The following is a 25130-nucleotide window of genomic DNA, read 5'->3' on the forward strand; positions in this document are numbered from 1 at the left end:
TTTCCTTTGCTTTTATGTTCCTTTTCTTTCATTCCTTCTCCTTTATTTCTCTACCCTCTATTCTCCTTTATGTTTCATCCTATCGTACTGCTTTAGTCACATGTGAAAGGTGAAGACAAAAACAGGAAATGACTCGTACATGTTCCCAGTGGACGAGATGTAAGCCTGTTGGCCGCAAATGATGACCTGCTTCTAGAAATCTGTATTTCTGAATATGTGTGTTTGTATGTGCGTATTTGTGATAGAGAGAGAGAAAAAAGTTTGGGGGAGAGAGAGCCCAAAGGGAACAATATATCCTTGATATGTCAGGACTAGCCAAGAGGTTGGTGATGATGAGAAGAGAAGAGACAGACTCTACTGTTAACACAGGTTTTAACAGGTTACCACCACTATATTCAACATAAAACAGTACAACAAATATATTGAAAATAAAAGTTGTGATTTAAATGAAGAGTTTCCTTATGGAAGGCTTTTACTTTGTTGGTGATTAACATTGGGATGACTGTAGGGTAATCTATTATGATATGATTATGACATCCAGTGGAACAATTTTAATCTAGATTAAGCATTCATCATTCAGTGTGTCATTATGATTTGTCCGACTTAAAGGAGAACAGGACTGCTGCATTATTTCCAATTATAGCTAATTCATTCTACGTCTGTTTTACACTTTGTCCACTTAAACTTTGCACCAAACTAAGCTTCAATTCACTCCTCCCCAAGTTTACTGAGTCAATAAAGGACCCTAATATGCTCATTTTCAAAGTTCGTATTTGAATTTGGTGCCTCTACTGTGACATGTTTAAAGGTCTTTATTTTTCTCATACTGCCTATGCTGCAGCACCTCTTTTCACCCTCTGAAACCAGGGCCCAGTTTGCTCTGATTGGTTAGCAGGCCAACTCTGTTGTGATTAGTCATCTGCTCAGAGATCTCCCCCCTCTTATTGTATGCTGGAACTTAAGCCAATATAAGCTCAAGTGCAACATAGTGATGTCATTATATCACGGAAGAAAACAAAGGAGTCTGATGGAGAGGTTTCAAGCAGGGGGGAGTTTGTCAGAGAAAAAATCCTTCTGGAGGGAACTTTGGGATTTTATCTTTTGAAGACCATTTACATACACATAAACCTATACAACACAATATAGGAAAGGGATAACTCCAAAAACCATACTAGGGCCCCTTTAATGAAGTGAAACCTGGTGAAAAAATAATGATGTGCTCATTTGAATACCTCAGGCGCAACAAGGCAAAGTGATAATAGTGTGTGTTTTTTTACCAGACTGATCTTAGAGACTGATTTAGGAGATGAATGTGTCCTAAACGTCAAATCATGCTGACGATTCATGTGATTGCACTATCCATGGTTTATCCTGCCTGTACACATTACTTGTCATTGCGCCTAACGACATCACACACGTCCTATCTGCAGCCATTATCTCCATGATCGCAGTACGGATGAACCTCTTGGCTATTGCAGGTTCTGTGATTGTCTGCTCGTCTGGCTCTGTATGTCTGCGTGCCAGATGTTTGCCTTCTGGATGTAATTTGTGCACAATAACAGTTCATTCCCACTTTACAGCACAGCAACTGCTCCTGCTGCCATCCCTAAATACCACACACAGTCAAACATTAAGATAATTCTACATCTTTGTGGCTTAGAGCAAATAGATTTAGTTAGATTTCACTTTGTCTGGTTTGTAATTGTCTGAAGTTAGGATAATAACCCTAAAAAATACATGATCTCATAAGTCGTGCAGCCACAGCCATTTAAGGGCTATAGAAAAAAACAATAAAACAGAAAAACACATCCGTAAGACAAAGTAGACTTTGTTTCTCCTCTCGCTTGTTTGGAATTTGGTGTGTGTGTGTGTGTGTGTGTGTGTGTGTGTGTGTGTGTGTGTGTGTGTGTGTGTGTGTGTGTGTGTGTGTGTGTGTGTGTGTGTGTGTGTGTGTGTGTGTGTGTTTGTGTGTGTGTGTGTGTGTGTGTGTGTGTGTGTGTGTGTGTGTGTGTGTGTGTGTGTGTGTGTGTGTGTGTGTGTGTGTGTGTGTGTGTGTGTGTGTGTGTGTGTTAGGTTGCAACGGGAAATAAAATATTCAACAGAGTGCATCAGCTTCAGTCCACTGAGCACAGCTGTTTACACATAAGTCACAAGCACACATTTAACTCCAGTGGCCCTCTTCTTTAAATTCACACTCAGGGCTGCAGATAGGAAGTAAGATATAAACTCATGCAGGCCCTTTCCATCTTCTGTCTATGAGGAGAAATCCTATGAGGTTGTTTTCATTTTTCCATCTAATACTTTCCATATATATAAATCAGCAGCATTCAAATGATTCAACAATGCAACCTTAAGGGGACCAAATTATGCTGTTTGGGGGGTTTTCCCTTTCCTTTAGTGTGTTATATAGATTTGTGTGCATATAAATGGTATGCAAAGGCCAAAATCCCATTCCCTCCCCCCTGCTGGAAATGCCTCGTTAGACTCCTCTCTTAACTTCCGTAACACATGACAAGATAAGATCAGATGTACCTTTATTAATCCCCATGGGGAAATGTGAGTGTTTAAGCAGCAACAAAGAAGAGGAAAAACAGTACAGGTTCACACAGGGATATGAAACACAAAATACAATTAAAATAAATCAAATAAAATAAATAATGATCACTACAACACACTCTACTCTCATGCTTGGGTGAAAGAAGTGTGAAAGGGTGAAAGAAGTGCTTCTGCAGAGGCAGTATGAGAAAAAATAAAGACCTTTTTGAACTTTAAAGCATGGAAACATGTCACATTAGAGACACAAAATACAAATATGAACACAATATGAGTGTAAGTGTAATATGGACCCACAACCCTGTCTGTCCCAGTGCTGCTCAGGAAGTAAAGGAGTAAATTAATGAATTGATTAATAAATAAAAGGAGACATCCGCAGTGTAAGGCCATCACATGTTCACTGACACACTGACAAACACACACACAGGCCAGCCCGCAGTGGATGCAGCATTCAGAGTGGCTTTTCCATTATTCAGTAGTTAGTATCAGACCTCTCTACCCTGACATAAATAACAAATCTGCACCCATTTAAACCATTTGAGATTATATGAATTACTCCCACATTTAGCCATCCATATTGCCAGTCTACAGCTATACATCATACTGAAAATGAGAACATCTCATTCCCAGTTTTGAGTAGTGTTGTGTACTGTTTGTGTGTGTGTGTGTGTGTGTGTGTGTGTGTGTGTGTGTGTGTTTGTGTGTGTGTGTGTGTGTGTGTGTGTGTGTGTGTGTGTGTGTGTGTGTGTGTGTGTGTGTGTGTGTGTGTGTGTATGTGTGTATGTGTGTGTGTGTGTGTGTTTGTCTGTGTAGGCAGCATGCTTAACATTCCAGATTATGCATTGTTCAGTAGAGACAAAGCCATCTGATACAATGCCAATCACAAACCTTGTATCCTCTAAACATCAGCTTTAACAAACTCACAAAGAAATTGCTTTTCCATTACCGTATTGCCCCTGTATTGTTTTCGTATTTTAAATGAAGTGCATTGACCCCGCTTCGGGGCTGTAAAACAATTTCCCCACATGGGCAATCTCAGCACCCAATTACAATGAAGAAATCCAAAATCATGGATACAGCGTTCTTATGGTGCACACAATAATGCAGTTTAGCATCTCATTATTGTCGCAAACCCAAAACAGAAACAAAAGCCAGAATAATATTGCAGAACTCATTCTGATCATTCACGCTAGCTTTGGAGGCAACATGTAATTTAGGTCTTGTAACCCCCGACTATTGGATGATGAGAGCTGCCAAGCTGCCAGTTTTGTTCAGTTTTAAATGACCAAGCTATCAGAACATCTGCTATGCTCTCATCTCTTTCATTCCACACCTAGTTGTTGGCAGGCAGGCAGATATGTACACACAAACACACACACCACCTGTTTGGCATAAAGACAAAGGTTTGTTCGTAGTTGTGTAAATACATGCTTATGTTTTCATCTCCATTGAAAACTGCAGTGTTACTCGGGGAAAATAAAAGAGAGCCTGTGAAATACAGCGAGAGAAAGGTGGCTTTGTGTTCCCTATCCCTGAGTTGTTTCCAACTGCTTTGTCTTCATTCTACTCCTGCTGGTGCTGCTCTTTAGATCATGGATCCTCACTTGTCTCAAAACCTTAAACACTATCAAACAGATCCTGACAGAAATGATGCTTCTTTAAGCTGCATTCACAAGTCCAGAAATATGTGTGGTCTGAGCAATGGGGGTGAAGGTGGAGGGACAGGAATTGAGGATGGGCAATTGGTCCCACCACGTAACATGGCTAGCCCAATACATCAATACAGCTGGATGAATCCTATCCCATGTCTTATGAAGTTGGGTCAGTTATAGCAAAGTGTTGCAAATCTGATTATCTGGAGATGGAATTGGGGACACACCTAAAAAAAGAGATGGTTGTATGTGACAAATCCTTGCTTTCTTGTTATATAATAATTAAGATATAATATAACCAAGAAACTTCACCGCGTCATCCTTTCGGGATGCTCAAAAACACATACCCACAAACACACACACGCACGCGCACGCACACACACACACACACACACACACACACACACACTCACACTCACACAAATTCATCACCCTAGTGGCACCCAGGAGGGAATGTTGTTTAGAGTTCTTGTTCTAGAACATTCTCTAGGTGTTCCGCTATTCCAGTTTTCCATCAAAACCTTCAGTTTTAGCCAAGAGCGTGTGTCTGTGTGTGTTTCCCTTGTACAACATTCCTGATAGCTTTCACATGTGAGCCGTGGCTCCAGTCCAGATACGTTTATGGGATCGGTGGGATGTGTACTGTGCTCCTACTTTCGATGTCATGTCTTTCTGCACAGAAGTAGACTATTAATTAAAGGCTTTTAGCATCAAGACATAGTGTTTACACTAGTAATAGGTATCTTTAATACTACTCAAAGGGCAATAATTGGGTAGCAGTACCTACCCCGTTTCTGCCCCTTTTGACTCCCTCCCCATCAAAAGAATTTAATTAATCCCGCCTCTGGCCAAGGGTCTTGTGCCAACCCCACCACCACAAACACATGCACACCTACACTCCTTTCCCCTGACGTTATTGTTTCCCTTTCTTCCTTAGCCCTCGTTTTGCTCACATTGTTTTGACAGTCCCTTCTTTCTTTCATTTTATCCCTCATCTGCCACAGCATTTTAAACATGTCACCAGTGCTATCTTTGAAAGCTCAAATTCATTCTCCCACAGCAGAAAATGTTTCATGACTCCAGAGCCAAACCAATGATCAACTCTTGTACAGTTCCCAAACACATGGTTTTTTTAACCAAAAGAACTTTTGAAGGTTTTTAAAACCGTACAGCATACAATCATGCTTTGTTCACTTCAGGAGGACACTTCCCTCTATTCATTTTTGAGACAAAACACATGGAAACACTTCGGATTGGGCATTGGTTCATCGTGGGTGCATATGTGTTTATAAGTGTCTGTACGCAGAAAAGCTTGTGTTCTTCCAATATAAATATTAAGGTTTGGCTCGCCACCTCCTTGCAGAATTTCCCAGAAACGCCTGCATTTTTTTCTCTACTTCGATTTGACTATTTATGCATCCAACTGTTCCTCTATAAATCAACTGTAGGGTCTTGTGCCAAATTACACAGTATGGTAAATCTCGATTTGCGATGCTTTCAGTATCAGTTACGTTACTCAAAACTCAAGTTACTCTAACTGTGGTTAGCACCCTATAAATACAGGTGGAGCATTAGCTGATTGTCATAGTGACACTGGATGAAACATCATGCAATCCTCAACAAACAATTGTGTTCTCTGGAAACATCTTTTCATTGGCTAAATACATCTGTGTCATTTAAATGTAAAAATAAGAGTCACTGTTGATGGTAGGTTGGCTTATTAAAAATAGTAAATTCAAGCAAATAATGATTCTAGTGAAGATTATCTCAGAACAAGTTTTAAATCCACCTTTTGTTATTGGCTCAATTTCGCTTGAATGCTTCGCTCTTTTGATATTATATTTAAAAAATCTATAATATCCATAACTTTTGGCAATGGAAAACCAAATTATAATCATCTTAAACTAGTTTAATCAAGTCTTGAGGTGCTACAGTGGTAATGCGACAACAGATTCACTGTTGATAGATCCTTATAACATTTTGTTGACATTCCACAAGCTGAAACTCCCATCGAATGATGGCATTCACTAAGACAGTACACATATAACCATTTAGGTTTTCAGTTTGTTCTGATGTTGGTTAGCTTCTTTGTGTATAATGCAAAAGGGATCCAATAGACATTTTTCTGGGACCCCTTTGAAAACGAGATTATATAGCATGTTCCTTACATGTTCTGAGTAACACGTACAAGTGTTACAACCATTAGCCAACATTTGCATAAAGTCTCTCAATCTACCTGTAATTAAACATGGCCGAAAAGAATTTATAGAGCCTTGGAAACCATCTCCTTGTTAACATACTACTGCTTGGTGAACAAGAAAGCTGTCTGTCTTTTCTTCGGAGCAGTTAATGGCATACTTAGCTTAATGGCTTCTGCCATACTTAAACTCATTTCCTTAGTAGCTGACTACTGCTCACTGATGTAGTTTGCCATTCATTGCCGGCAGCCTTTTTCTATCATCTCAGTTGTTGTCGTACTTAGCTTGACACTTAAGGCAACAATTGTAGTCACATACCTTGTGGTGCTTTGTTGCACAATGGACTAATGAGCAATTCACTGTCTGTAGTTTCCTCACATAAAGAGCTTTTGTGCTTTTAGTGGCACAACTGTTTAGTTGCTCTGCTCTTTTTTTAGCCACACTCTAAGCTCTATTATGTTGGCGATTTAACTACAATCATGTGTTTGGTGTAATATCACCAAAACCTTTCACTGGGTTACAGAAATTCTCTCTCCCCGTCTAACAGTCGTCAAAACTTGTGGTCCAGTGCAGCACTTAACGTAAAACCAGATATTATTCGTAGCTCGCTGTACAATGGGCTAATTAGGCATATAGTCTCGAAAGAGTTTCCTGCTGTAAAGAACTCCTTTTCCCACCCACTCATGTACTGAAGAGGGAGCCATAATTAGTCTGGCACTTTAAACTTACATATAAATTGAAACTGCACTTTTGTTTTTTTAAGTACAGTTGACAGGCGATGCCGCTTATCAAAAAACATTCTGTTTGTTCTGATTTTATCACATCTCTTTTCAAACTCTTACATTTACCAGTGTTATTCTTGCTACTCCATGACTCAAATTGAGCTATTCCTATTTTCCTTTCAATAAGAATTAGTCCACTTCCCTTTGCTAATGTGTTAATAATCTGTTTTGAGTGAATATACACAAACGGTATACATGTTATCCAATCATAGCTAGATGTCGTTACCTAAAGGTAGAGTTTCTTATTAGAACAAATATATTTTTAAAGTTACAAACACACACCAACACACACAGTCAGTCAATCACATAGTCATTAAGTAAAGGAAACCCCTACCCACACACACATGCACTATGTCACCAATAATTTGAGTTGGAACAACATTCTCTATTCCACACACACACACATGCACACTCTCTACCCCATACTATGTCAGTAGTCATTATTTAGGCTGACAGAGGTAGATTTATACCCAGAGCTCTTTCCATAATTGAACAGTTTTCGTCTCTCTGTTTCCGCCTCGCCCTGCTCAGTCAGCAGCTTCACAATAAGCCCATAGGCCTATGATAGTGTGTGTGTGTGTGTGTGTGTGTGTGTGTGTGTGTGTGTGTGTGTGTGTGTGTGTGTCTGGTAAACAGAACACCTACTGTTTCTCAGTTTGAGGTGTGTGTAGCAAAAGAGATGGATATGGGGAATCATGGCAGGGTGCTGTAATTCAGTGGTGTTGAGGATGACCCATCTGCAAACAAAAGCTGTAAAGATTGGTGTTTCTTTAATGCCACTGCTTGAATCCTTGTGTTTAAAAAACGGGTGACTGTTTTCCTCATACAAGTGACTTGCACACACACTCTGGCCATTTAATATTTCAGTTTTGGCATTTTCACAAGCCAAATTGTATTCTGTTTTAAATAAACTCTGGTTGTGAACGCAGTAATCGTAATCCAGTGCAGCCTAAAACAACGATCCCTAGTATGGTGTGATTTCAGTGAGAACATAATCCAACATAATTGCTGGAAGTCAACCATAACAATGTTGTCTGATCACAGCATGTCCTCTTTGGAAATTGTGGATCAACATATTGTTGACAACCCGGAGCCTTTACCGGAGGCGTACATTCTGAATGCTTTCCAATGTATTTTGTGGGAGCATCAAAGCAGGAATACTGTATGATCAAGTTAGTGTTTTTCTCAGCGCTTTTTGATTACATTTGACATTTTACACAAACACATTTTTGGCCAATAAGAAATATTAATGCAAGCAGCAGAGTTTTTATAATAGTACTGTTAAATGCATTAATCGAAAACTGGACCAAAGTAGCCAAACAGACTATGGCTTGTAAAAGCCCCCTTAGTTAAATATAGTTCATTACTTAATAAAAAGGTGCTTTAAAAGAAAGTTGAAAAGTTCATACCATAAAAAATTACAGTGACACATTTAAAACAAGATCAATTATAAAGTAATTTATTCATATTAGTTCACTGACCTTTACAGTAGCGACTGAGAGGGCCATGATGGATAGAAATGAGATGGGGGTAGGAAGATGGTGAAGAGGATGAGGAGAGGGAGAAATAACAGGACAGGAGACGACAGACTGAGAGCAAAATTGGATTAGACGGGTGGAGAGGGGATGGAGTCAGGAACGGGAGGCTGACAGGAGCTGTGTGTGGTCACTAATTAGGGAAATGGTGGTGAGAGGTAGAAAGGGTTGTGTTCCCTCCTCTATGTCCTTCTCTCTCTCTGTTCGTCTCTGCTCCTCATCTCCATTCCTTCCTTTCTCTTCCCTCCATATGGGGGGCTAATTACAATGGTAAAGGGCACCAAATTAAAACAGCTTAATGTCAGCAGCTGGGAGCTACTTATCCAATGTTGATATCTAAGTCTGTGTATGTGTGTGTGTGTGGGTGTGTGTTGGGACGGCGATATGAGACCACTCTGTTTTGGCTTACATTATAATCCCGCATACTTTCACTGTGAGCAAACTGTGTCAACAACTGAATAAAGTTATGCACATACACAATGTACATTAGAACTCAAAGCTATTAGCTAAGGCTAGCAAAGGGTAAGAGTTCACGCTAAACAAGATACACGCAGATACAGATAAATATTACCAAGTGAGTCATGGAAACATCTAAAACAACCAAACAAGCAGTAAATCAACAGCGGTCTCAAATTTACTCAGTTGGTGGTTATAGCAGACATAAAATAACACCAGACAGAGTTACAGCACAGACGGAAGCGCTGAAAGGTTGAGGGATCGCAACACAAAAAAGAGCAAAAAGAAACACATGCAATCTTAACAAAAAAAGATAGAAAGATATGCTGGCAGACAAAAGCAAAAAAGAATGACTGGAAATCAAAATATGCCTCAGGGAGAGATGACAGAGAGTAAGAGTTATGGGGAACAAAATTGCGGTTGTGGTAAAACAGAAACAACAGTAGATAGGGTTTCACGAAAAGCGAGATCGACTTTGCGTGTGTGTACGTAAAAGAGCACAATGTGTGTGTGTAGAAAGGGCTTTTTGTGGTGCTGATGGTGGCTTTGCAAAGCAGAACTGAAACTGGTCATATTTATTGTGACAAATGAGAGAGAAGAGAGAGGAGAGAGGGAGGGGGGGGGATTTGCAGTTCCGAATGACAGATGTAGAGAGGAAAGAGAAATGGAAGGCAAACCATGAAACGAATGAGAGAAAATAAGAGAGAAAAAGAATTCATTTCTAAGAATAATTTGGCAAGAGGTTTGCGGCATTGAGCCCTGTGCCACACAAGCCAGACAATCTTCTATTCCCTTACGTCAACATATAGACTTACTTACACCAATGTGTGTGTGTGTGTGTGTGTGTGTGTGTGTGTGTGTGTGTGTGTGTGTGTGTGTGTGTGTGTGTGTGTGTGTGTGTGTGTGTGTGTGTGTGTGTGTGTGTGTGTGTGTGTGTGTGTGTGTGTGTGTGAGGGAGCTGGTGAAGCATTCAGGGCTGTTTAAGGGAAAAAAGGCAGAAAACTGCTTATTAAGACCAGAAGGTCTTGGGGTTACACCGACATACCCCACTGCTGACGTGTTTGTGTGTGCGTCTGTTTGATCTATCATGCACTGGTCACATGCTGCTGTGCACCAAGGTCAGTTCTAGTGCAGCATCTATCATCATAGCGTTGTGGGTGTTTGTGTGTGCCAAGCTGCAGTGGGTAAAGTGGTATGAAACAGTCCTAAGCTGATGCCAGCTCACTCTGGATCACGACAGACTTCACCCTTAATGCACAGTCCTAGAGATCAAGGGTGAAGTGTGTACAAACATCATAAATTATGGTATAAAATTGTAATCTGGTTTTGATTAAACATTGCTGCTGCACTAACTGGTAAAATCTTACTTTTTTCCCAGTGTGGTGACGCAGCTGTAGAACAAATTTTGAATATTTAGAGCTTGAATTTTGTTATTGTACCTCCTTACTTGTTCAGACTTACGCGGCAGTCCCATTGTCACTTGGTGGTTTGGGCACCATGCTTTTGGTTAGCCAGCATGCTAGTTAGCATGACAAGTTATGAGCAAACGTCAACCTCCAGGTCTGAAAATCAAAGCCAATGCTTGAATGCATTGAGCCTGCATTCTTTCTAATGGGCAGCAGAGGGCAACTTCATTGGACGCAAAAATAAGTCTGATTGTATAAAAGTCTATGAGAAAATGTCTCGGCTTCACATGATTTTACCATGTGTTTTCAGACTTCATTAAAGTTAATTGTAACATTTAGTGATCAAAAAATGTCTGCTTTGCATTCGGTTGTACTTTGGTAGAGCTCCACCCTCTTGTGTAAAAAAGTAGTAGTTGACGATGTCAAAAAGCCAAAACTCAAGGCTTCCAAACGGTAGTCCACAAACCACTGCGTGAACTTTCACGTTGAGTCTGCTTTTTATATACAGTGTATGGTTGTTAGCTAGTAGTTGTTAGCTGACATGCTGTTGCTATGAAGAGGATACTTGGTGCTGTGGAAATATCAACATGTCATAGGGGGCCGACCACAGAAAAAGCCCTTTTTGAATATTTTCTGCAATATCATCCTGTTCTGTTTCGTTTAATTTATTCAGTTTTAACCTTTCATGGTTTATTTTCCTGTTGACAGAAACCACCACTGTTCCTGACACTGTGACCCCCACACTGCCCAGAGTGGAACAGACCACTGCTGCAATGAGACCTGGTAAACACGCACACACACACACACACACACACACACACACACACACACACACACACACACACACACACACACACACACACACACACACACAGACACACACAAACACACACACACACACACACACACACACACACACACACACACACACACACACACACACACACACATACTTAATTCAAGCACTCTCCTGCACAGCCTCTCCACACTCACTCGTCATGCAGATTAATTGCAAGCTCACATGCATTCATTCTGTCTCTGTCTCTCGTCCACACACACTTGCACACACACTTACACTCTTAAGGTCATACTCATGATGACATCATGCACCACAGAGCCTCCGGGCTTTGAAGTCAGTTGGATTCAAGAGTCCCACAGGAGGCTCTGTTTGAGTGAAAATAAACTCTTAACAGCAAGGATCCTACTTTCTCATATGCAAACACACACACATTGAGAATATCATTTCACAGCAACTCTTGGGCTATTAGCATGGGGTAAATGTATAGATGTAGTTATGTTAGTCCCTTGTGTTGCTACTTATCAGAATTCAGTGGCTTTAACTGAATACAGCATCAGGAACACCAAGTGTATTTCACAATGCTCCACTTTCGCTTTTCTTTATTGTCATATTTATTTTATATCCCAAGCTTTCATATCACACACACTTTACTGTACTACTTTTCTTCATATCCATTTTCTGTCTATGTTCACTTTGTTTTGTATTCTCTGCTGTTACTTCTGTTCCCTTACCCTGCCATTCTCTTTTACTCCAGTGTTTGTATTCAGCCTATTGAGGTGTCATATTGCATGAGCACTGTTGCCAAAACATGCAAACCCACTGGGAATCTCTCAAAGCACTTTCAAAATAAAGAGGAAACAAGAAACTGAGCAAAATAAACTCTTAAAGTGTTAAAAAAAAAAAAAAAAATGATGGTCAAAGCAGATGCACTAGAATGTGTCTTAATTCAAATCTGTTTGTCTCTTTCCAACACACAGCCACCACCCCGTCCCTGTCGGCAGTTTGCGACTTTGAGCAGAGCTTGTGCGGCTGGTCGGCTGATCCCCAGTCAGGTGTGAGCTGGTCCCTGCACACAGCCAGCAGCAGCGCCACTGGACACGGCACACATGGATCGAGGCAGGATCTGGCGCTGGGATCAGACAGTGAGTACAGCTTTGTTGGCAATCACACGCCATTATATTTTATACAAGACAAAATAAAATATGAGTATTCTTAGTTTATTGTTATTTCCACACTGTGTTACTAGAGTTTCAGGGCTGACAGTTCCCAACGCGTGTCATCATGGAGAAAAAATGGAGCCTGGGAGTTTAGAATTTATGCAGGAAACATGTTTTAGATTAAAACAATATAGCATTGAATTAATACCCCTTCTGTGTCCAGCAATCACAGCCAAATAACATGACACAAAACACATGTATATGTTTCTGTTGTGCAAGCCAGTTTAAATGTCTGCACTTAGGGGCATTACAGCTGTTTTCACATGAAGTCTGACTTTTATACAACTGAAATAACCAGAAATATAAAACCCCTCTCAATTATTCATTATTAGGGATGCATGCTTTCAAGTATAAACCTATTCTGATCCTTATTATGAAATTATTGTTTATAGAACTTGTAAATTAGATTAGTTACATAACAGGTTTTTTTTCCAGTTGTCAGTCTCTGAGAACCCAATACAACTTTAATCTTATTTAACATTATAACACCTTGAACATGTTTTGCTTTCATTAGAATCCTCATTCACTTGTCATCTCTCTGAGTATTCTTCATTTCAAACATTTCTCATTTTCTAAACACTGTAAAGAAAAGGCCCTGTCATGTTTGGATGTTTCAAAGATTTCTGTAGCCGAGTGGTTGTCCTGTAAAGGAATCCATCGCTGGGAGGAACCACTGACTCACTATGATGCAAGGATTTCACTCTGATCCATTTCAAGTGTATACAACGAAAAACATTAGATTTTAAAGTCTCACTTTCCCTCACCTAGTTTGTCACTATCTTATCCATTGCATCTGTTCTTTTCTACTTTTTCAGCCTCCCTTCTAATCCACAACTTCTTCCATCTGTTCCTTGGAACCACTTCTTTTCACTTTATCTCTGTATTTTATTATTATTTTGTAATAACCTTACTTTTCTGTCTACTTTTTCTTCATGTTATGCTATTTTTTTTACTTGCTGCTAACAACGTATTTCAAATCTTAATTCCACATTATTTCAATTCTCCCTATTACCCCGCTTCCTTCATTCGATCCTTCCTCCATCATTCATCTCCATCTTATTCATCTCTGACTATAGTATATAAAGTCCCTTTCCACTTCCATCCCTCTCACTCCATCACTGTGATCACATCTTCCTCTCCTAACTGACCTCTCCCCCATTTCCCTCAGTGGTACTTGCCTTTTTTCCACATCTGTCCATCTCTAATAAGACAGCAAGAGGATAACCAAGACTGCTTTATCCATCAAACACACACACACACACACACACACACACACACACACACACACACACACACACACACACACACACACACACACACACACACACACACACACACACAGACTGTTACTGCCTCTCTCACACACACATTCTGCACTTACACACCCATAAGGCACACACACCACCCACAGCGGTCTGATAAGTCAGATGATGGCTTTGACAGAAGTGCTGCCTTAGCTCTTCAGCTCCCCCTGAGGCACCCCACACACACACACACACACACACACACACACACACACACACACTCTTACACAAACCACTCAAGGTGGGACTACCCGCGTATTAAACACTCAAGGTGTGTGGGTTAGTTTCTCACACACACACACAACCTTGCCATTCACCAAGGTTCTCTCTGTGTCTGTTGAAGTCATCCACTTTCTGGTTGACTGAGCAGCTCCTTTTATAAACAGACAGGGCCGTGACATAAGGCAAGGCTCTACATCACACTACTGCAGTGTGAAATGAGTGTGTGTCCGTGCCTGTGTGTATGTGTGTAATTGATATAGCAGCGTCCCTGTCTCCATTTTCAGACAGTTACATGACATTAAGTCTTGTTCTACAGCAACATTAGTGCGGCACCCTGTCTGGAAGCTGTCTCTGTATGCAAATCAAATTCCCAAACCTTGTCATAGAAAGCCCTTTTAGGGTTTTAAAAAAGAGAAAATCAGACCCGAACGGAGCTCTTAAGTTATTCTTTTGATCTCGGATAGGGCATCTCTGTAGAGATTTTCATCGAAAGAAACATTCACACTGCGCGGAGCTCAAGTGGTTTAGTTATTGATAAGGAGAGGAAATACAACTTAGAGTTGAAGAGAGGTAAAACTGAATGAAAATCAATATTATAATATGAGTTTTTAACTCTGATGATGTCACTTGATGTTCGTTTGAAGTGGCACTATTTAGCTTTTTGGGGGTTTCCTTTCCCTGTACTGTGTAATATAGGTTTGTGTGCATGAAAATGGTCTGAAAGGGGGGGGGGGAAAGTCCAAAGTTTACAGAAACGCTTTCATTGGACTATTTTTCTTTATATCTGTAACAAAATGACTTCCCTATGTAACACTTGGGATTCTATTAGCTAGCGTTCCAACACATTGTGATAGGCTAAGGTCCGGGACATCTCTAAGCAGTTGACCAATCATAACAGAGCAGGCCAGCTAACCAATCAGAGCAGACTGGGCCCTGGTTTCAAGCAGAGGGTGAAAGAGGTGCTGCAGTAGAGGCAGTGTGAGAACAATAAAGAGCTTTTTGAACATCAAAGCATGGAAATATGTTACAGTGGAGGCATAAAATACAAATATGAACCTGAAAATGCTCAGTTCAATGTTGTCACTGAAAGTCTGTGCATACCTTTCCATACATATACAAACTGTACAGAATTAACTTTAAAATTATAAGCAGTTACGGTCCAGCAGATAATTAAATTGGATCCTATTTGCTATTTTGTGGTTATTAGGGATGTTAGGAATCAGTGTGACATATTTAGAAGAACTCATGCTTTTTTAGTGCACTTAACTGAAGTGAGACCATGAGTTGACATTGTTAAGAAGGACCATACACACATACATTTAACTTTGAGAAAATACCCAGAAATAAATGCTGAATATATCTACATAAATGCAAAACAATGAAATCATACTCACACAAAAGACTCTTAGAAACACAAACTGACTGACAGATGAACTCAAACCCAGATTCAAACATAAACAAAGTTACCCAGAAATGAAGTGCAACCCTCATGCAAAGAGACAGCAACACACACACACACACACACACACACACACACACACACACACACACACACACACACACACACACACACACACACACACACACACACACACACACACACACACACACACATACACACACACACACACACACACACACTTCCCTCCCTTGCTCAAAGCCAATTTTACATCCCTGCCTATCCCTCCCATGGAGAGTTGTTAATTAATTCCCTCCCTTTGTACGTTCACCAAGATCAAACGAAGAGAAACAGAAAAACACTGCAACTTTCTCTAACTGTACTTAATGAGCAACGGTAATTGAGGTCCCCGTTTTCATTGCCTCGGAGTGAAGAAAACAGAGTTACCTCAACCCAAATCCATTATTCATTAAGTGAGATTCGCCGCAAAATATCTGACGAATGCTTTTCTCTTCTGTCTCAGCAGAGGGAGCATGGATAGATAGAAAGATAAATAGATAGTTAGATGGATGGATGGATGGATGGATGGATGGAGGGAGGGAGGGAGGGAGGGAGGGAAGGAGTGAGGGAGGGAGGGAGGGAGATAGAGAGAGAGAGAAAGAGAGAGAGAGAGAGAGAGAGAGAGAGAGAGAGAGAGAGGGAGAGAGATTTTGTCTTTCTTTTTCTGTCTTGCTCCTCATGATGTCTCAAACAGCGTTTTCCCGTGGATAGAAAGACTATTTGCAGCTCCAGCAAAGCCTTTTCTCTGCGGCCATAATACACAAACTAGACAAACAGCAAAACACAGCAGCACGCTAATGATTATGGTCCTGTTTGGGTAGGGGGGCACACTGTAACACTGTCTTTTTTTCTTCCACTGTCTTTCACTGTTTTACTCAGTTCAATTCAATTCAAAGAAGCTTTATTGGCATGACAAAATAAAAAAAAACAACATTGCCAAAGCGCATTGTACAAGGTGATACAACTTTAATATGTTAAATATTATGTTAACAATGTCATGTAATAAAATCAAGGAAAAAAGCACAATTGATGGATATAATCAACCAAATCAAAATTAGAATTATTATTATAACAGTATGTGTGTTCCCTTTACCATCGTTTCCTTTTTTTGCGTTTAAGCTCAGAAGAGAGAAAGGAAGAACATTAGATGTTTGTTTTTTTTAACTTAAAGTGTAATTGTGTACATACTGTATCAGTGTGATGGCAGTGCTGACTAAGCAGCAAAAGGAGGGAGAAGAACACAATGAAGTGTCAGCATTCAAAATGATTAGGACTGTTCAGAGCATTGTGTGTGTGTGTGTGTGTGTGTGTGTGTGTGTGTGTGTGTGTGTGTGTGTGTGTGTGTGTGTGTGTGTGTGTGTGTGTGTGTGTGTGTCTGTGTGTCTGTGTGTCTGTGTGTCTGTGTGTCTGTGTCTGTGTGTGTGAGTCTGTGTGTGCATGTGTCTGTGTTCATTTGTATCCATAGCCATTAGCGGCCATGATGAAATGGCAGTCTCATTTGCGGTCTAAGCCTCACACCACAGAATGATGGTAGTAATGTCTTAAACGCTAAGTAACCACATCCCACTGCATTATTACATCATGATGCTACGGCGGGTCTGTTTTATCAGAGAGGAGGGACTGTACTTTGTGCAGCAGCACTGTCACAAATCATAAAACTCATTCAAATGGAATCCATTAAATGAATCAAATGCAAATAGGACACACATGTGGCTTCATATTTACATTCCACAGCTACAAATAGTAGTGTGGTATTAGTTTTCATCATTTATTCAAATAATTAATTTGAAAAACATCACAGATCTTGCAATAATGTTACATATGCCATCTCTTCCTTTTCTCCAGTTTTCTCAGGGAACTACCTCCACCTGGATGCAGGGGCCCACACCCAGCGCAAGCGAGCCCGGCTGCTGAGTCCCGAGGTGGGGCCGGAGAGAGGCCCGCTCTGCCTCCTTTTCTACTACCAGCTCCAGGGGGAGGCCCAGGGGAGCCTGAGGGTGCTGCTGAGGGACAGTGAGCAGGAGGAGACTCTGCTGTGGGCTCTAAAGGGAGACCAGGGGCCCCACTGGAGGGAAGGCCGCACCATCCTGCCACAAAGCCCCAGAGAATATCAGGTAAGGGCTTTTTTTTAAAAAAGGGATTAAGTTGTTGCACATAACCAGGGACAGAAACAAGCAGCCTGTAGTTACAGTGATGCAAAGTGTTTGATTACGACATACTTTAACTGCCAATACAGCAAATGCATACAAAACAAATGAATGTTATGCTCCAAAAGACTATCATGAACCATCCAATGTAATATTTACAACTCTTTGTGAACTTAAAAACTGCAAAAATAATCTTTAAAGTGAAAAGATGAATGCCTCCATACGGTATTGTTTTTTCTACAATTTCCATTCATTGTAAAATAGTTTTGAAAAGTAAAAAACATTTTTGGGCAATAATGGGAGTAATCAGTATGTCAACAAAATATGTATTGTAAAAAAAGGTACGATAAAAGACTTTGGTTTCCAGTATATACACATTTACTTTTCTCAAGTTATAACTTATCAATCGTGTATTTATTATTTTTGTATATGCTGAAACTAAACTATGAGGGTAAAGAAAGATTTGTATAATATGTCTCTCTTCTTCTGTGATCTAGGTGGCTTTCGAGGGCTTTTTTGATCACCCGACTAGAGGACACATCAGAATAGATAACATCCACATGAGCAACAGCATGGAGCTGGAGCAGTGCACACGTAAGTCTTATAACCTTTCTGTATAGCTGTCTCTCCATTTATCATTGGATCGGGATAAGCTCAGACATTCAGTCCATCTGTTGGATTTTCTAACTCCTTCACAACCTACTGTTTTCATAGTAAACCGTTTGAGCGATAGAGAAGGGATGAAACTCATAATGTTTCTCATTTACACACAGACACACACACATACATAAAGAAATATACAGTATATAAAAAAAAGAAAGTAGGCCACAAACGGCCTTTGGGCATGGATTCTAATCTATCTTTCATATCTCCCTCTCTCTATCTCCCACCATGTTATGATTCTTTCTTACATTCTTCCTCTGTCTCCAGCCTTGTCTTTCATTCACTATAGAGCATAAGAAGTAAACATTAAAAAAGAGTACTTCTTGTGCATGTGGTTATTCTGTGGGAAAATGCTTGAGAGTCTATGTATTTGCTTGTCTCTTTTCCTACACAAACCGGCCATCAAGGCTACTCTTATTACTGATTAACTTCATTTATGGAAGCTTTTGTTATTACTGTCAGAAAAATGCAGACTTACTTGAAACACAAAGACTAGACACAGGATTACCCTTTCAATCCTTCACATATTTCCCCGTTTGACATACATAATTTCCTTCCCATCCAGCCACACACACCCACACATATTTTTTTCTCTCTGCCATGGGAAGTAATGGGAATATTGTTATCATTTAATGTAGCAACGCAGCCTTTCACTCAGCACTGCAGGATAGTGGGCCTGATGTGAGCACAGTCATTGGCACACACACACATACACACACACTAATGTATAATGTCATGTAATAACCACCACAGTAGTGTTAGTTGATAATAAAAAAAACAAGCTTAAAACACTTCAAGCTGCTTCTTTTTGGACCCTGTTAAATTGAGTTTTGTGTGAATCTGAATTATCTTTGTCCAACTTATTTTTCCTTTTAAGTTCTTATCAACCACAATACAATCAAGGCAAGGTCGCCAGATGTCCTTCCCGTCACCTCATGGGCTTATAATATGTTTTAATAAGGCATAAAGTATATTTTGCTTTAGTCTGGGAATTATACTGATTCACAAATAATTCATGAGGAGTAATACTTAGCGCGTGAAAACAGTACTGTACATTTAGGGTTGGGTTTTTTCACTGGATGCGTTTTCCAGGTGGATTGGCTATAATGGAAAAATATGTCTACTTGCCTCATGGGAATTGTAGGATCCAGTGTTCTTTTTATCTTACTCTGTCTTGGAACTTTAAGTCAGGATATCTTGGCCTTATTTCAATTTGTCCATCACAAAGCACCCTTTGAATAATGTGTTGATAAATTAAGGCTTTGCTTTCGACATTTGCTGAGTTTTTGGAATGACCCTGGGTCAATGGTCATAATTAAATAATATTTATTGTCCACTGTTATCAAATATTACATTTTGTATGATTTTTTCTTTAGTAAATGTATGAAGTGTTTCTTTTCAGTATTGCATTCATCCATATCATTATGGTTGTCCAATAGGAGAGATGCAACAGTCACAGGAACAAGACTGTTGTTTACTGACTGGGGATGCAATGTAGAAATATTCTTTATTTTGTATCCGCATTTCCATCATGTACTTATTCTCTCAACCCAATGTTGCCTCTTCTTTACTTCTGCTGCCATTCTGTTTGTATTTTCCTCTGCATTTCTCTTCTTTTTCATCACCCTTTCACTTTCATAATAGATGTTGTATCCTCCGGCAAATAATAAACAGCAGTAAATCTCAGTCCCTGTTCCCATGACCCTTTAGCTTACCTCCACCCTCCCTTCCCAGTCCTCTATTTCCCGTCTCTTCGCTCTTTTCACCCTCCATCTCTCATCCACCCACTTCTTTCTTCTTCTCTACCCAACATGTCTGCTGCCATTAACATTTGTTTGTCACCTTGAGAAAAATAGAGAGCATTCTCGGGAAGGCGAGACGTAGAATGACAAAGCAAAAAGATTTTAAAGTGTGAGCAAGTCTGAAATGACTGACACACAAAGACATAGAGACATTCAGGGAGGACACGCTTCCTCTCTTCCAGCCCATTTTTTTGTTTTCCTCTCCATTTTGTAAGAATGACTGTCATCCAGGAAGATTTATGGGGCCTTTAGACTCCTATATTATGTCGGAACTCAACAAATCTTTATTGATATTCTCCAAAAGAAGTAACAAGTGCATTTGCTAAAAAGTGCAGCGTCTTGCAATTCTGCTATTCAGCTGTACTGGAATGCATTTCTGTTAACAATCATCAGAAATATAGTTGCTCAATGTCAATTTAATCATGGAAATATGCCACATACACCAGGACCAAGCAAATCCTAGGGATGATATATTTGGTGCTGTATTTCATATTGTAAAATGTTACTTTAGAATGAAACAAATGCATTTAATCAGAATCTTGTCATGCATCATATTTTATCCTTATGGTTTAGCGAATTCTGGGCCTCTGTGGATGCTAAACTATCCACTCTTATGCTGAATAATAATGAATGATTGTAAGCACCAAGATTAAATTAATTGAAACTAAAAATCCAAAATCCATAATATATATAAATATTACATATATGATATTACCTTATTATATTAATGACAACCTTAAATATAACAAACTCTAAAAAAGTCCCTCTGAACAGGAAAATCAATGACAATTAGTCATCAAAATGTCACCAACTAAGATAGCCCTTATACCTTCTTTGAACCAACTACTAACTTTCATCAATAACATTTCTTTTTCTCTCTCTTTTACAGAGCCTTTACCTGCCTTAACTCCTGGCATAACCAGTAAGTTCTACTTCCTCTTCCATGTGTACTTCTTGTGCCAACTGTCTGTGCTTTCTGCTTGTTGCTTAGCTCAGCTCGCAGCGACTGCACCGGCCCTGAGTAACCTTGAAAGTGCATTATATGTGTTACAAACTATAACACAAACCACACTTATTCAAACTGAAAACTTTTTCAAAGGACTCCAACTATGGTGACTTACTTGAATGATGCATCTACATAACTATGCATTTCATTAACAGTGTAGGACTTTGTCAGATAATTGACTTGATGGATGTATGGATTTGCCACATTTAAGAAAAAGATGTTGACAATTTTGCAACTTGATGGAATGGATCCACTGCATTGTTCCAGCATGACTCCCTGCATGCTGGGCTGACACTCTTGGTTTGTAGTTAGGTATGTTCCGGTGGGAAAAAAAGACTATGTTTTACTATATAAACAAATAGTCCCACAAGATGATATACTGCTGCAGCAACATTAGCAGACTAAGTACGTTCAGGGTTAGGGTTAGGGTTACGATACATTTTCAAAGCTTTTATGGTGTGCACCATGTTGTGTGCGAGATGTCGTTGTTTGTATGTATTCAACACAGTGAGTGTGTTCAGACCCACAGTGAATTACTGAAACATTGTTTATTTTGTTTAGTTTGTATGGTAAATTACTTCAACCTTGACATAGGAAAAGAAGGGTAAAATCATAAGGTCATTGGTGAACTGCTCAGACAAAGTACAAAAGTCTCCATCTTGCCTTTTCTCTTGATTTCAATGAGTCTAAAAGGATTAGGCAGAACTTGCTTTTCCTGTCCTTAGCTCAGTCCATCCTAACTTTGTCTTAATTGTAGAGAACAGCACACTAGCACCTCATTGATTATTTTTTGCTGATTTGCAGTCCATGTAAGCATCTCTGCTTTCCTTCATTCAGCACCGTACAAGGCGCCTCTCTTGTTCAATCTATCTTTTCAGCCCCTTTCTATATCCTTTTACTTCTTAACTTCAACCTCAACTATTGTGTTTTCATTCCCTTCCTACCTTTTTACCTCAATCTACAGTTTCACTTTGCCCGGCAAGATGAGGCCCGCTCTTGAATTAAATTCAGTGCTATTCACCATCCAACTTTCACTTATTCCTTTTTCTATCTTTCATTCTCAAACAGACCTTCCTGAAAGCAGATATAAAAGGCTCAAGTACATTATGCTACTTATTTTCAAAGTGTGGGTCGGGACCTTAAATGCTACTCCCCAAAAATGTGAACGCTGGTGTTTTTCCAGTTAGGAGCTCAGGCCTTAGTGGCATGGACTTATAACACAGTTGGACGCTATTTAAAAAAGTATGTATTTGCCAACTCTGAGCACTATATCAAGACTGATCATGGTTCGGATCAGATATATTTATTTTTGCTTATTTGTATTACTCTCTAGAGGGACAGAGGTTTTTTCTTAACCTGGGGGCTAAAGCACAAAGAACAACAGCTTTTGGTTGGTTTGAATCCATAATACAGATCCTGTGTTCTCTATTTAGTGACTTCAGTATGTGTGTGTGTGTGTGTGTGTTTGTGTTCTAGTGTGTGAATAGATCAAAAACATTCTTTGAATACTGTCAGATACTTGAGCAGGACTTAGTTTTGTTCACCACAATGCAATTTAATAAAAAACAAAATACCATTCCCTAAAATAGCAAAAGCCTGACAAGGAAAACTCACCTGACTCACATACAAAGTATTTGACCTAATGCACGCGAGTTCCTCAGAATACTGAGTTCTGTGCGGGTATCATATGACTCAAGCGTGACAACAGTGTCAGTTCTTGCGTATGTGTGCTTCCATGAGACTGAGCCCCAGACTTAAGGATTACGTGTCTCCTGCGAGACGCCTGCTGAAAAGTGAGCTAAGAACTAATACTGCCTGTATAAGAGGATTTATATCTAAGTGCCTTAATTTTAATATGTTTTGGTGTGTCTATAGATGTGGATAATTAAAGAGATGGTGTTTGAGTTGTAGCTTTGGACATGCAGGGTTTATGTGTTTTTTTGCCAACATGATGCAGGTGAAAGGGGGTTGAAACTGGATTATGAGTGATAAAGGCATAGAAAGGGAAATTCATTTAAAGATTATTTAAATTCACTTAATTTAAACAACACGTAAAGATTGACTTAATCCAAATGTGAAGAGGAAAAAAGTGATCAAGGATCAGGGCAAGCCATGGGTTATAATTGTATTTTCTTATAATCCCCCTATAATCTTCTTCTATGAAATGGCATGTGCCCAGTGGAGAAAAACGAATACAATTATATTTAATAAAATAAATCAATTGACCCAAAATCGCATTAAGGGAGAAACTTCAGGAGAACTAGATCAGATTTAAAATGAAATATGTAATTATAGCCTGATAACATGATCCTCATTTCACAACAATGGCAGTCTCATTATGGTGTGACGGGGACCAGTGTGCCACGCTGTTGGGTGTTTTGTATCTATGGCAACCAAGGAGGCATTTGGCTTCTTGAAAGAAAAATACTGGCGGCACATTAAGCAATCATGCTACACACAAATGGAGAAAAGAAGCAAATTCTGCCTTCAGTTTGACTATACAGAGTAGTTACAGATCCATGTTTTGAAGTATACCATTCAGAAAAGGACATATTTTTGGTGTGTCAGAGAAAGATAGTAATTCTGCGATTAAGAAACTCTAGTAACCAAAGTTCCTCGAAAGCAACACTTTTTTAGGTCTCTTAGCGGTGCTCTTGAGAAATTACTCCCTTTGTTCCCCAGATCCCTTCATAAAAAGCAAAGTAACGGTCAATTTTTGCAACCCTAGAAATCAACCGTGTCGAAATCCACTGCTGGGAAGGCTCTCTGTGCAGGCTGCTTAGATTGCAGCTTTATAATCAAAGCCAATTTTAAACCCTTAAAGAGTACGTCTGAACTTCCCAAAAAATAAAAATTAAGCTCACTGGTTTCCTCCTGTCTTACTCTACACCTCTCCTTCCTTTGTTCCATTATTATTATTCTCTCGTCTCCATCTACTGTAGTTGCCCTGGCTCTATTTCCTCTTTCCTTCGTCCTCTCTTTTTCTCTTTCACATTCTTCCGTTCTTTTCTCTATCTCTCTTTCTTCCCCGACCTCTCTCTCAGCGGGTTTCTTTCACAGTGAGTTGACAGAGTATTGAAGTTTCAGACAAACCCTCTAATGCAGGATTAAAGATATCATGGCAGGATTAGCTCTCTGCCTTCAATTCGCCTCCCTCCCACCCTCTCTCCTCACTTTCTGCCACCCCTCTCTATTTCACCCCTTTCTTCCTTCCTATAAAGCCTTCTCTCTCATCCTTTCCCTACCCCTATAATTTCTGTCTGATTTCCCCTATTCCCCTCTCTTTCTTCCTCCACTCGACTCCCTTTAATGCCATCTTACCCTTATAAAGCAGCTGCGTTAGACCGAATACAACCACTCGAAACTCCCCACCCTTTGTCCAAATCAGTCAGTCTCTGCATTATCAAGGCTTTGCATTCTCTGATCGAGTCCAACGTATCGCATGAGCCTTTGCGTGTCAATGTGCAGCTAATGCTTGTGACGTTTGCATTTTTTTTGGAAGAATGAAGACTTAAGGGGACTTTTGATTGAATGCAATTGGATGTTTAAATGTTTGGAAAGTGAGCTAAATCTGGAAGCTAAATCATTTGAATGCCTGCTGTTGGTCTTACATATTATGTTTAGTGAATACCAGCCAGGCACAGTACTTTTTAGCTCACTGCTGCACTAATTGGCTGCACTAATTGACCATTCGCCCATCTCCCTAATGTTAATGTTACAAGGCCTGTCAAGCTTTCCAGTCTCTCATGCTGTGAATGCAATTTACTTTGATAACAATGTAAGATTAAGAATTCAGTTATTGATTAATTTGAAACAATAGACCCTTGATTTGAGAAAAAGCAAATTTCTAGCTGTCTATCATCAGTGGCGGCTACAATGGCAGATTTGATCGGCTGTTGATGCAAAGTTGATTAAGCTCTGTTAACATC

The 25130-nt window shown here is 39.7% G+C and overlaps 1 protein-coding gene across 4 annotated transcripts in view; it reads left to right on the forward strand.

Moving 5' to 3' along the window:
- Window positions 1–25130, forward strand: part of LOC134867319 (neuropilin-2-like) — a 100145-nt gene that overhangs the window by 63425 nt on the left and 11590 nt on the right. For 2 of the 4 annotated variants that reach the window (XM_063887794.1, XM_063887795.1), the window contains exons 12-16: window positions 11291–11365; window positions 12359–12523; window positions 17429–17697; window positions 18228–18324; window positions 21085–21117. In XM_063887794.1, coding sequence (XP_063743864.1) covers window positions 11291–11365; window positions 12359–12523; window positions 17429–17697; window positions 18228–18324; window positions 21085–21117 — 639 coding nt within the window. The remainder of the gene's footprint in view (window positions 1–11290; window positions 11366–12358; window positions 12524–17428; window positions 17698–18227; window positions 18325–21084; window positions 21118–25130) is intronic. The other 2 variants (XM_063887796.1, XM_063887797.1) reach the window with 1 other exon arrangement.

This window comes from Eleginops maclovinus, chromosome 7 (genome assembly GCF_036324505.1).
Source record: "Eleginops maclovinus isolate JMC-PN-2008 ecotype Puerto Natales chromosome 7, JC_Emac_rtc_rv5, whole genome shotgun sequence".
NCBI lineage: Eukaryota > Metazoa > Chordata > Actinopteri > Perciformes > Eleginopidae > Eleginops > Eleginops maclovinus.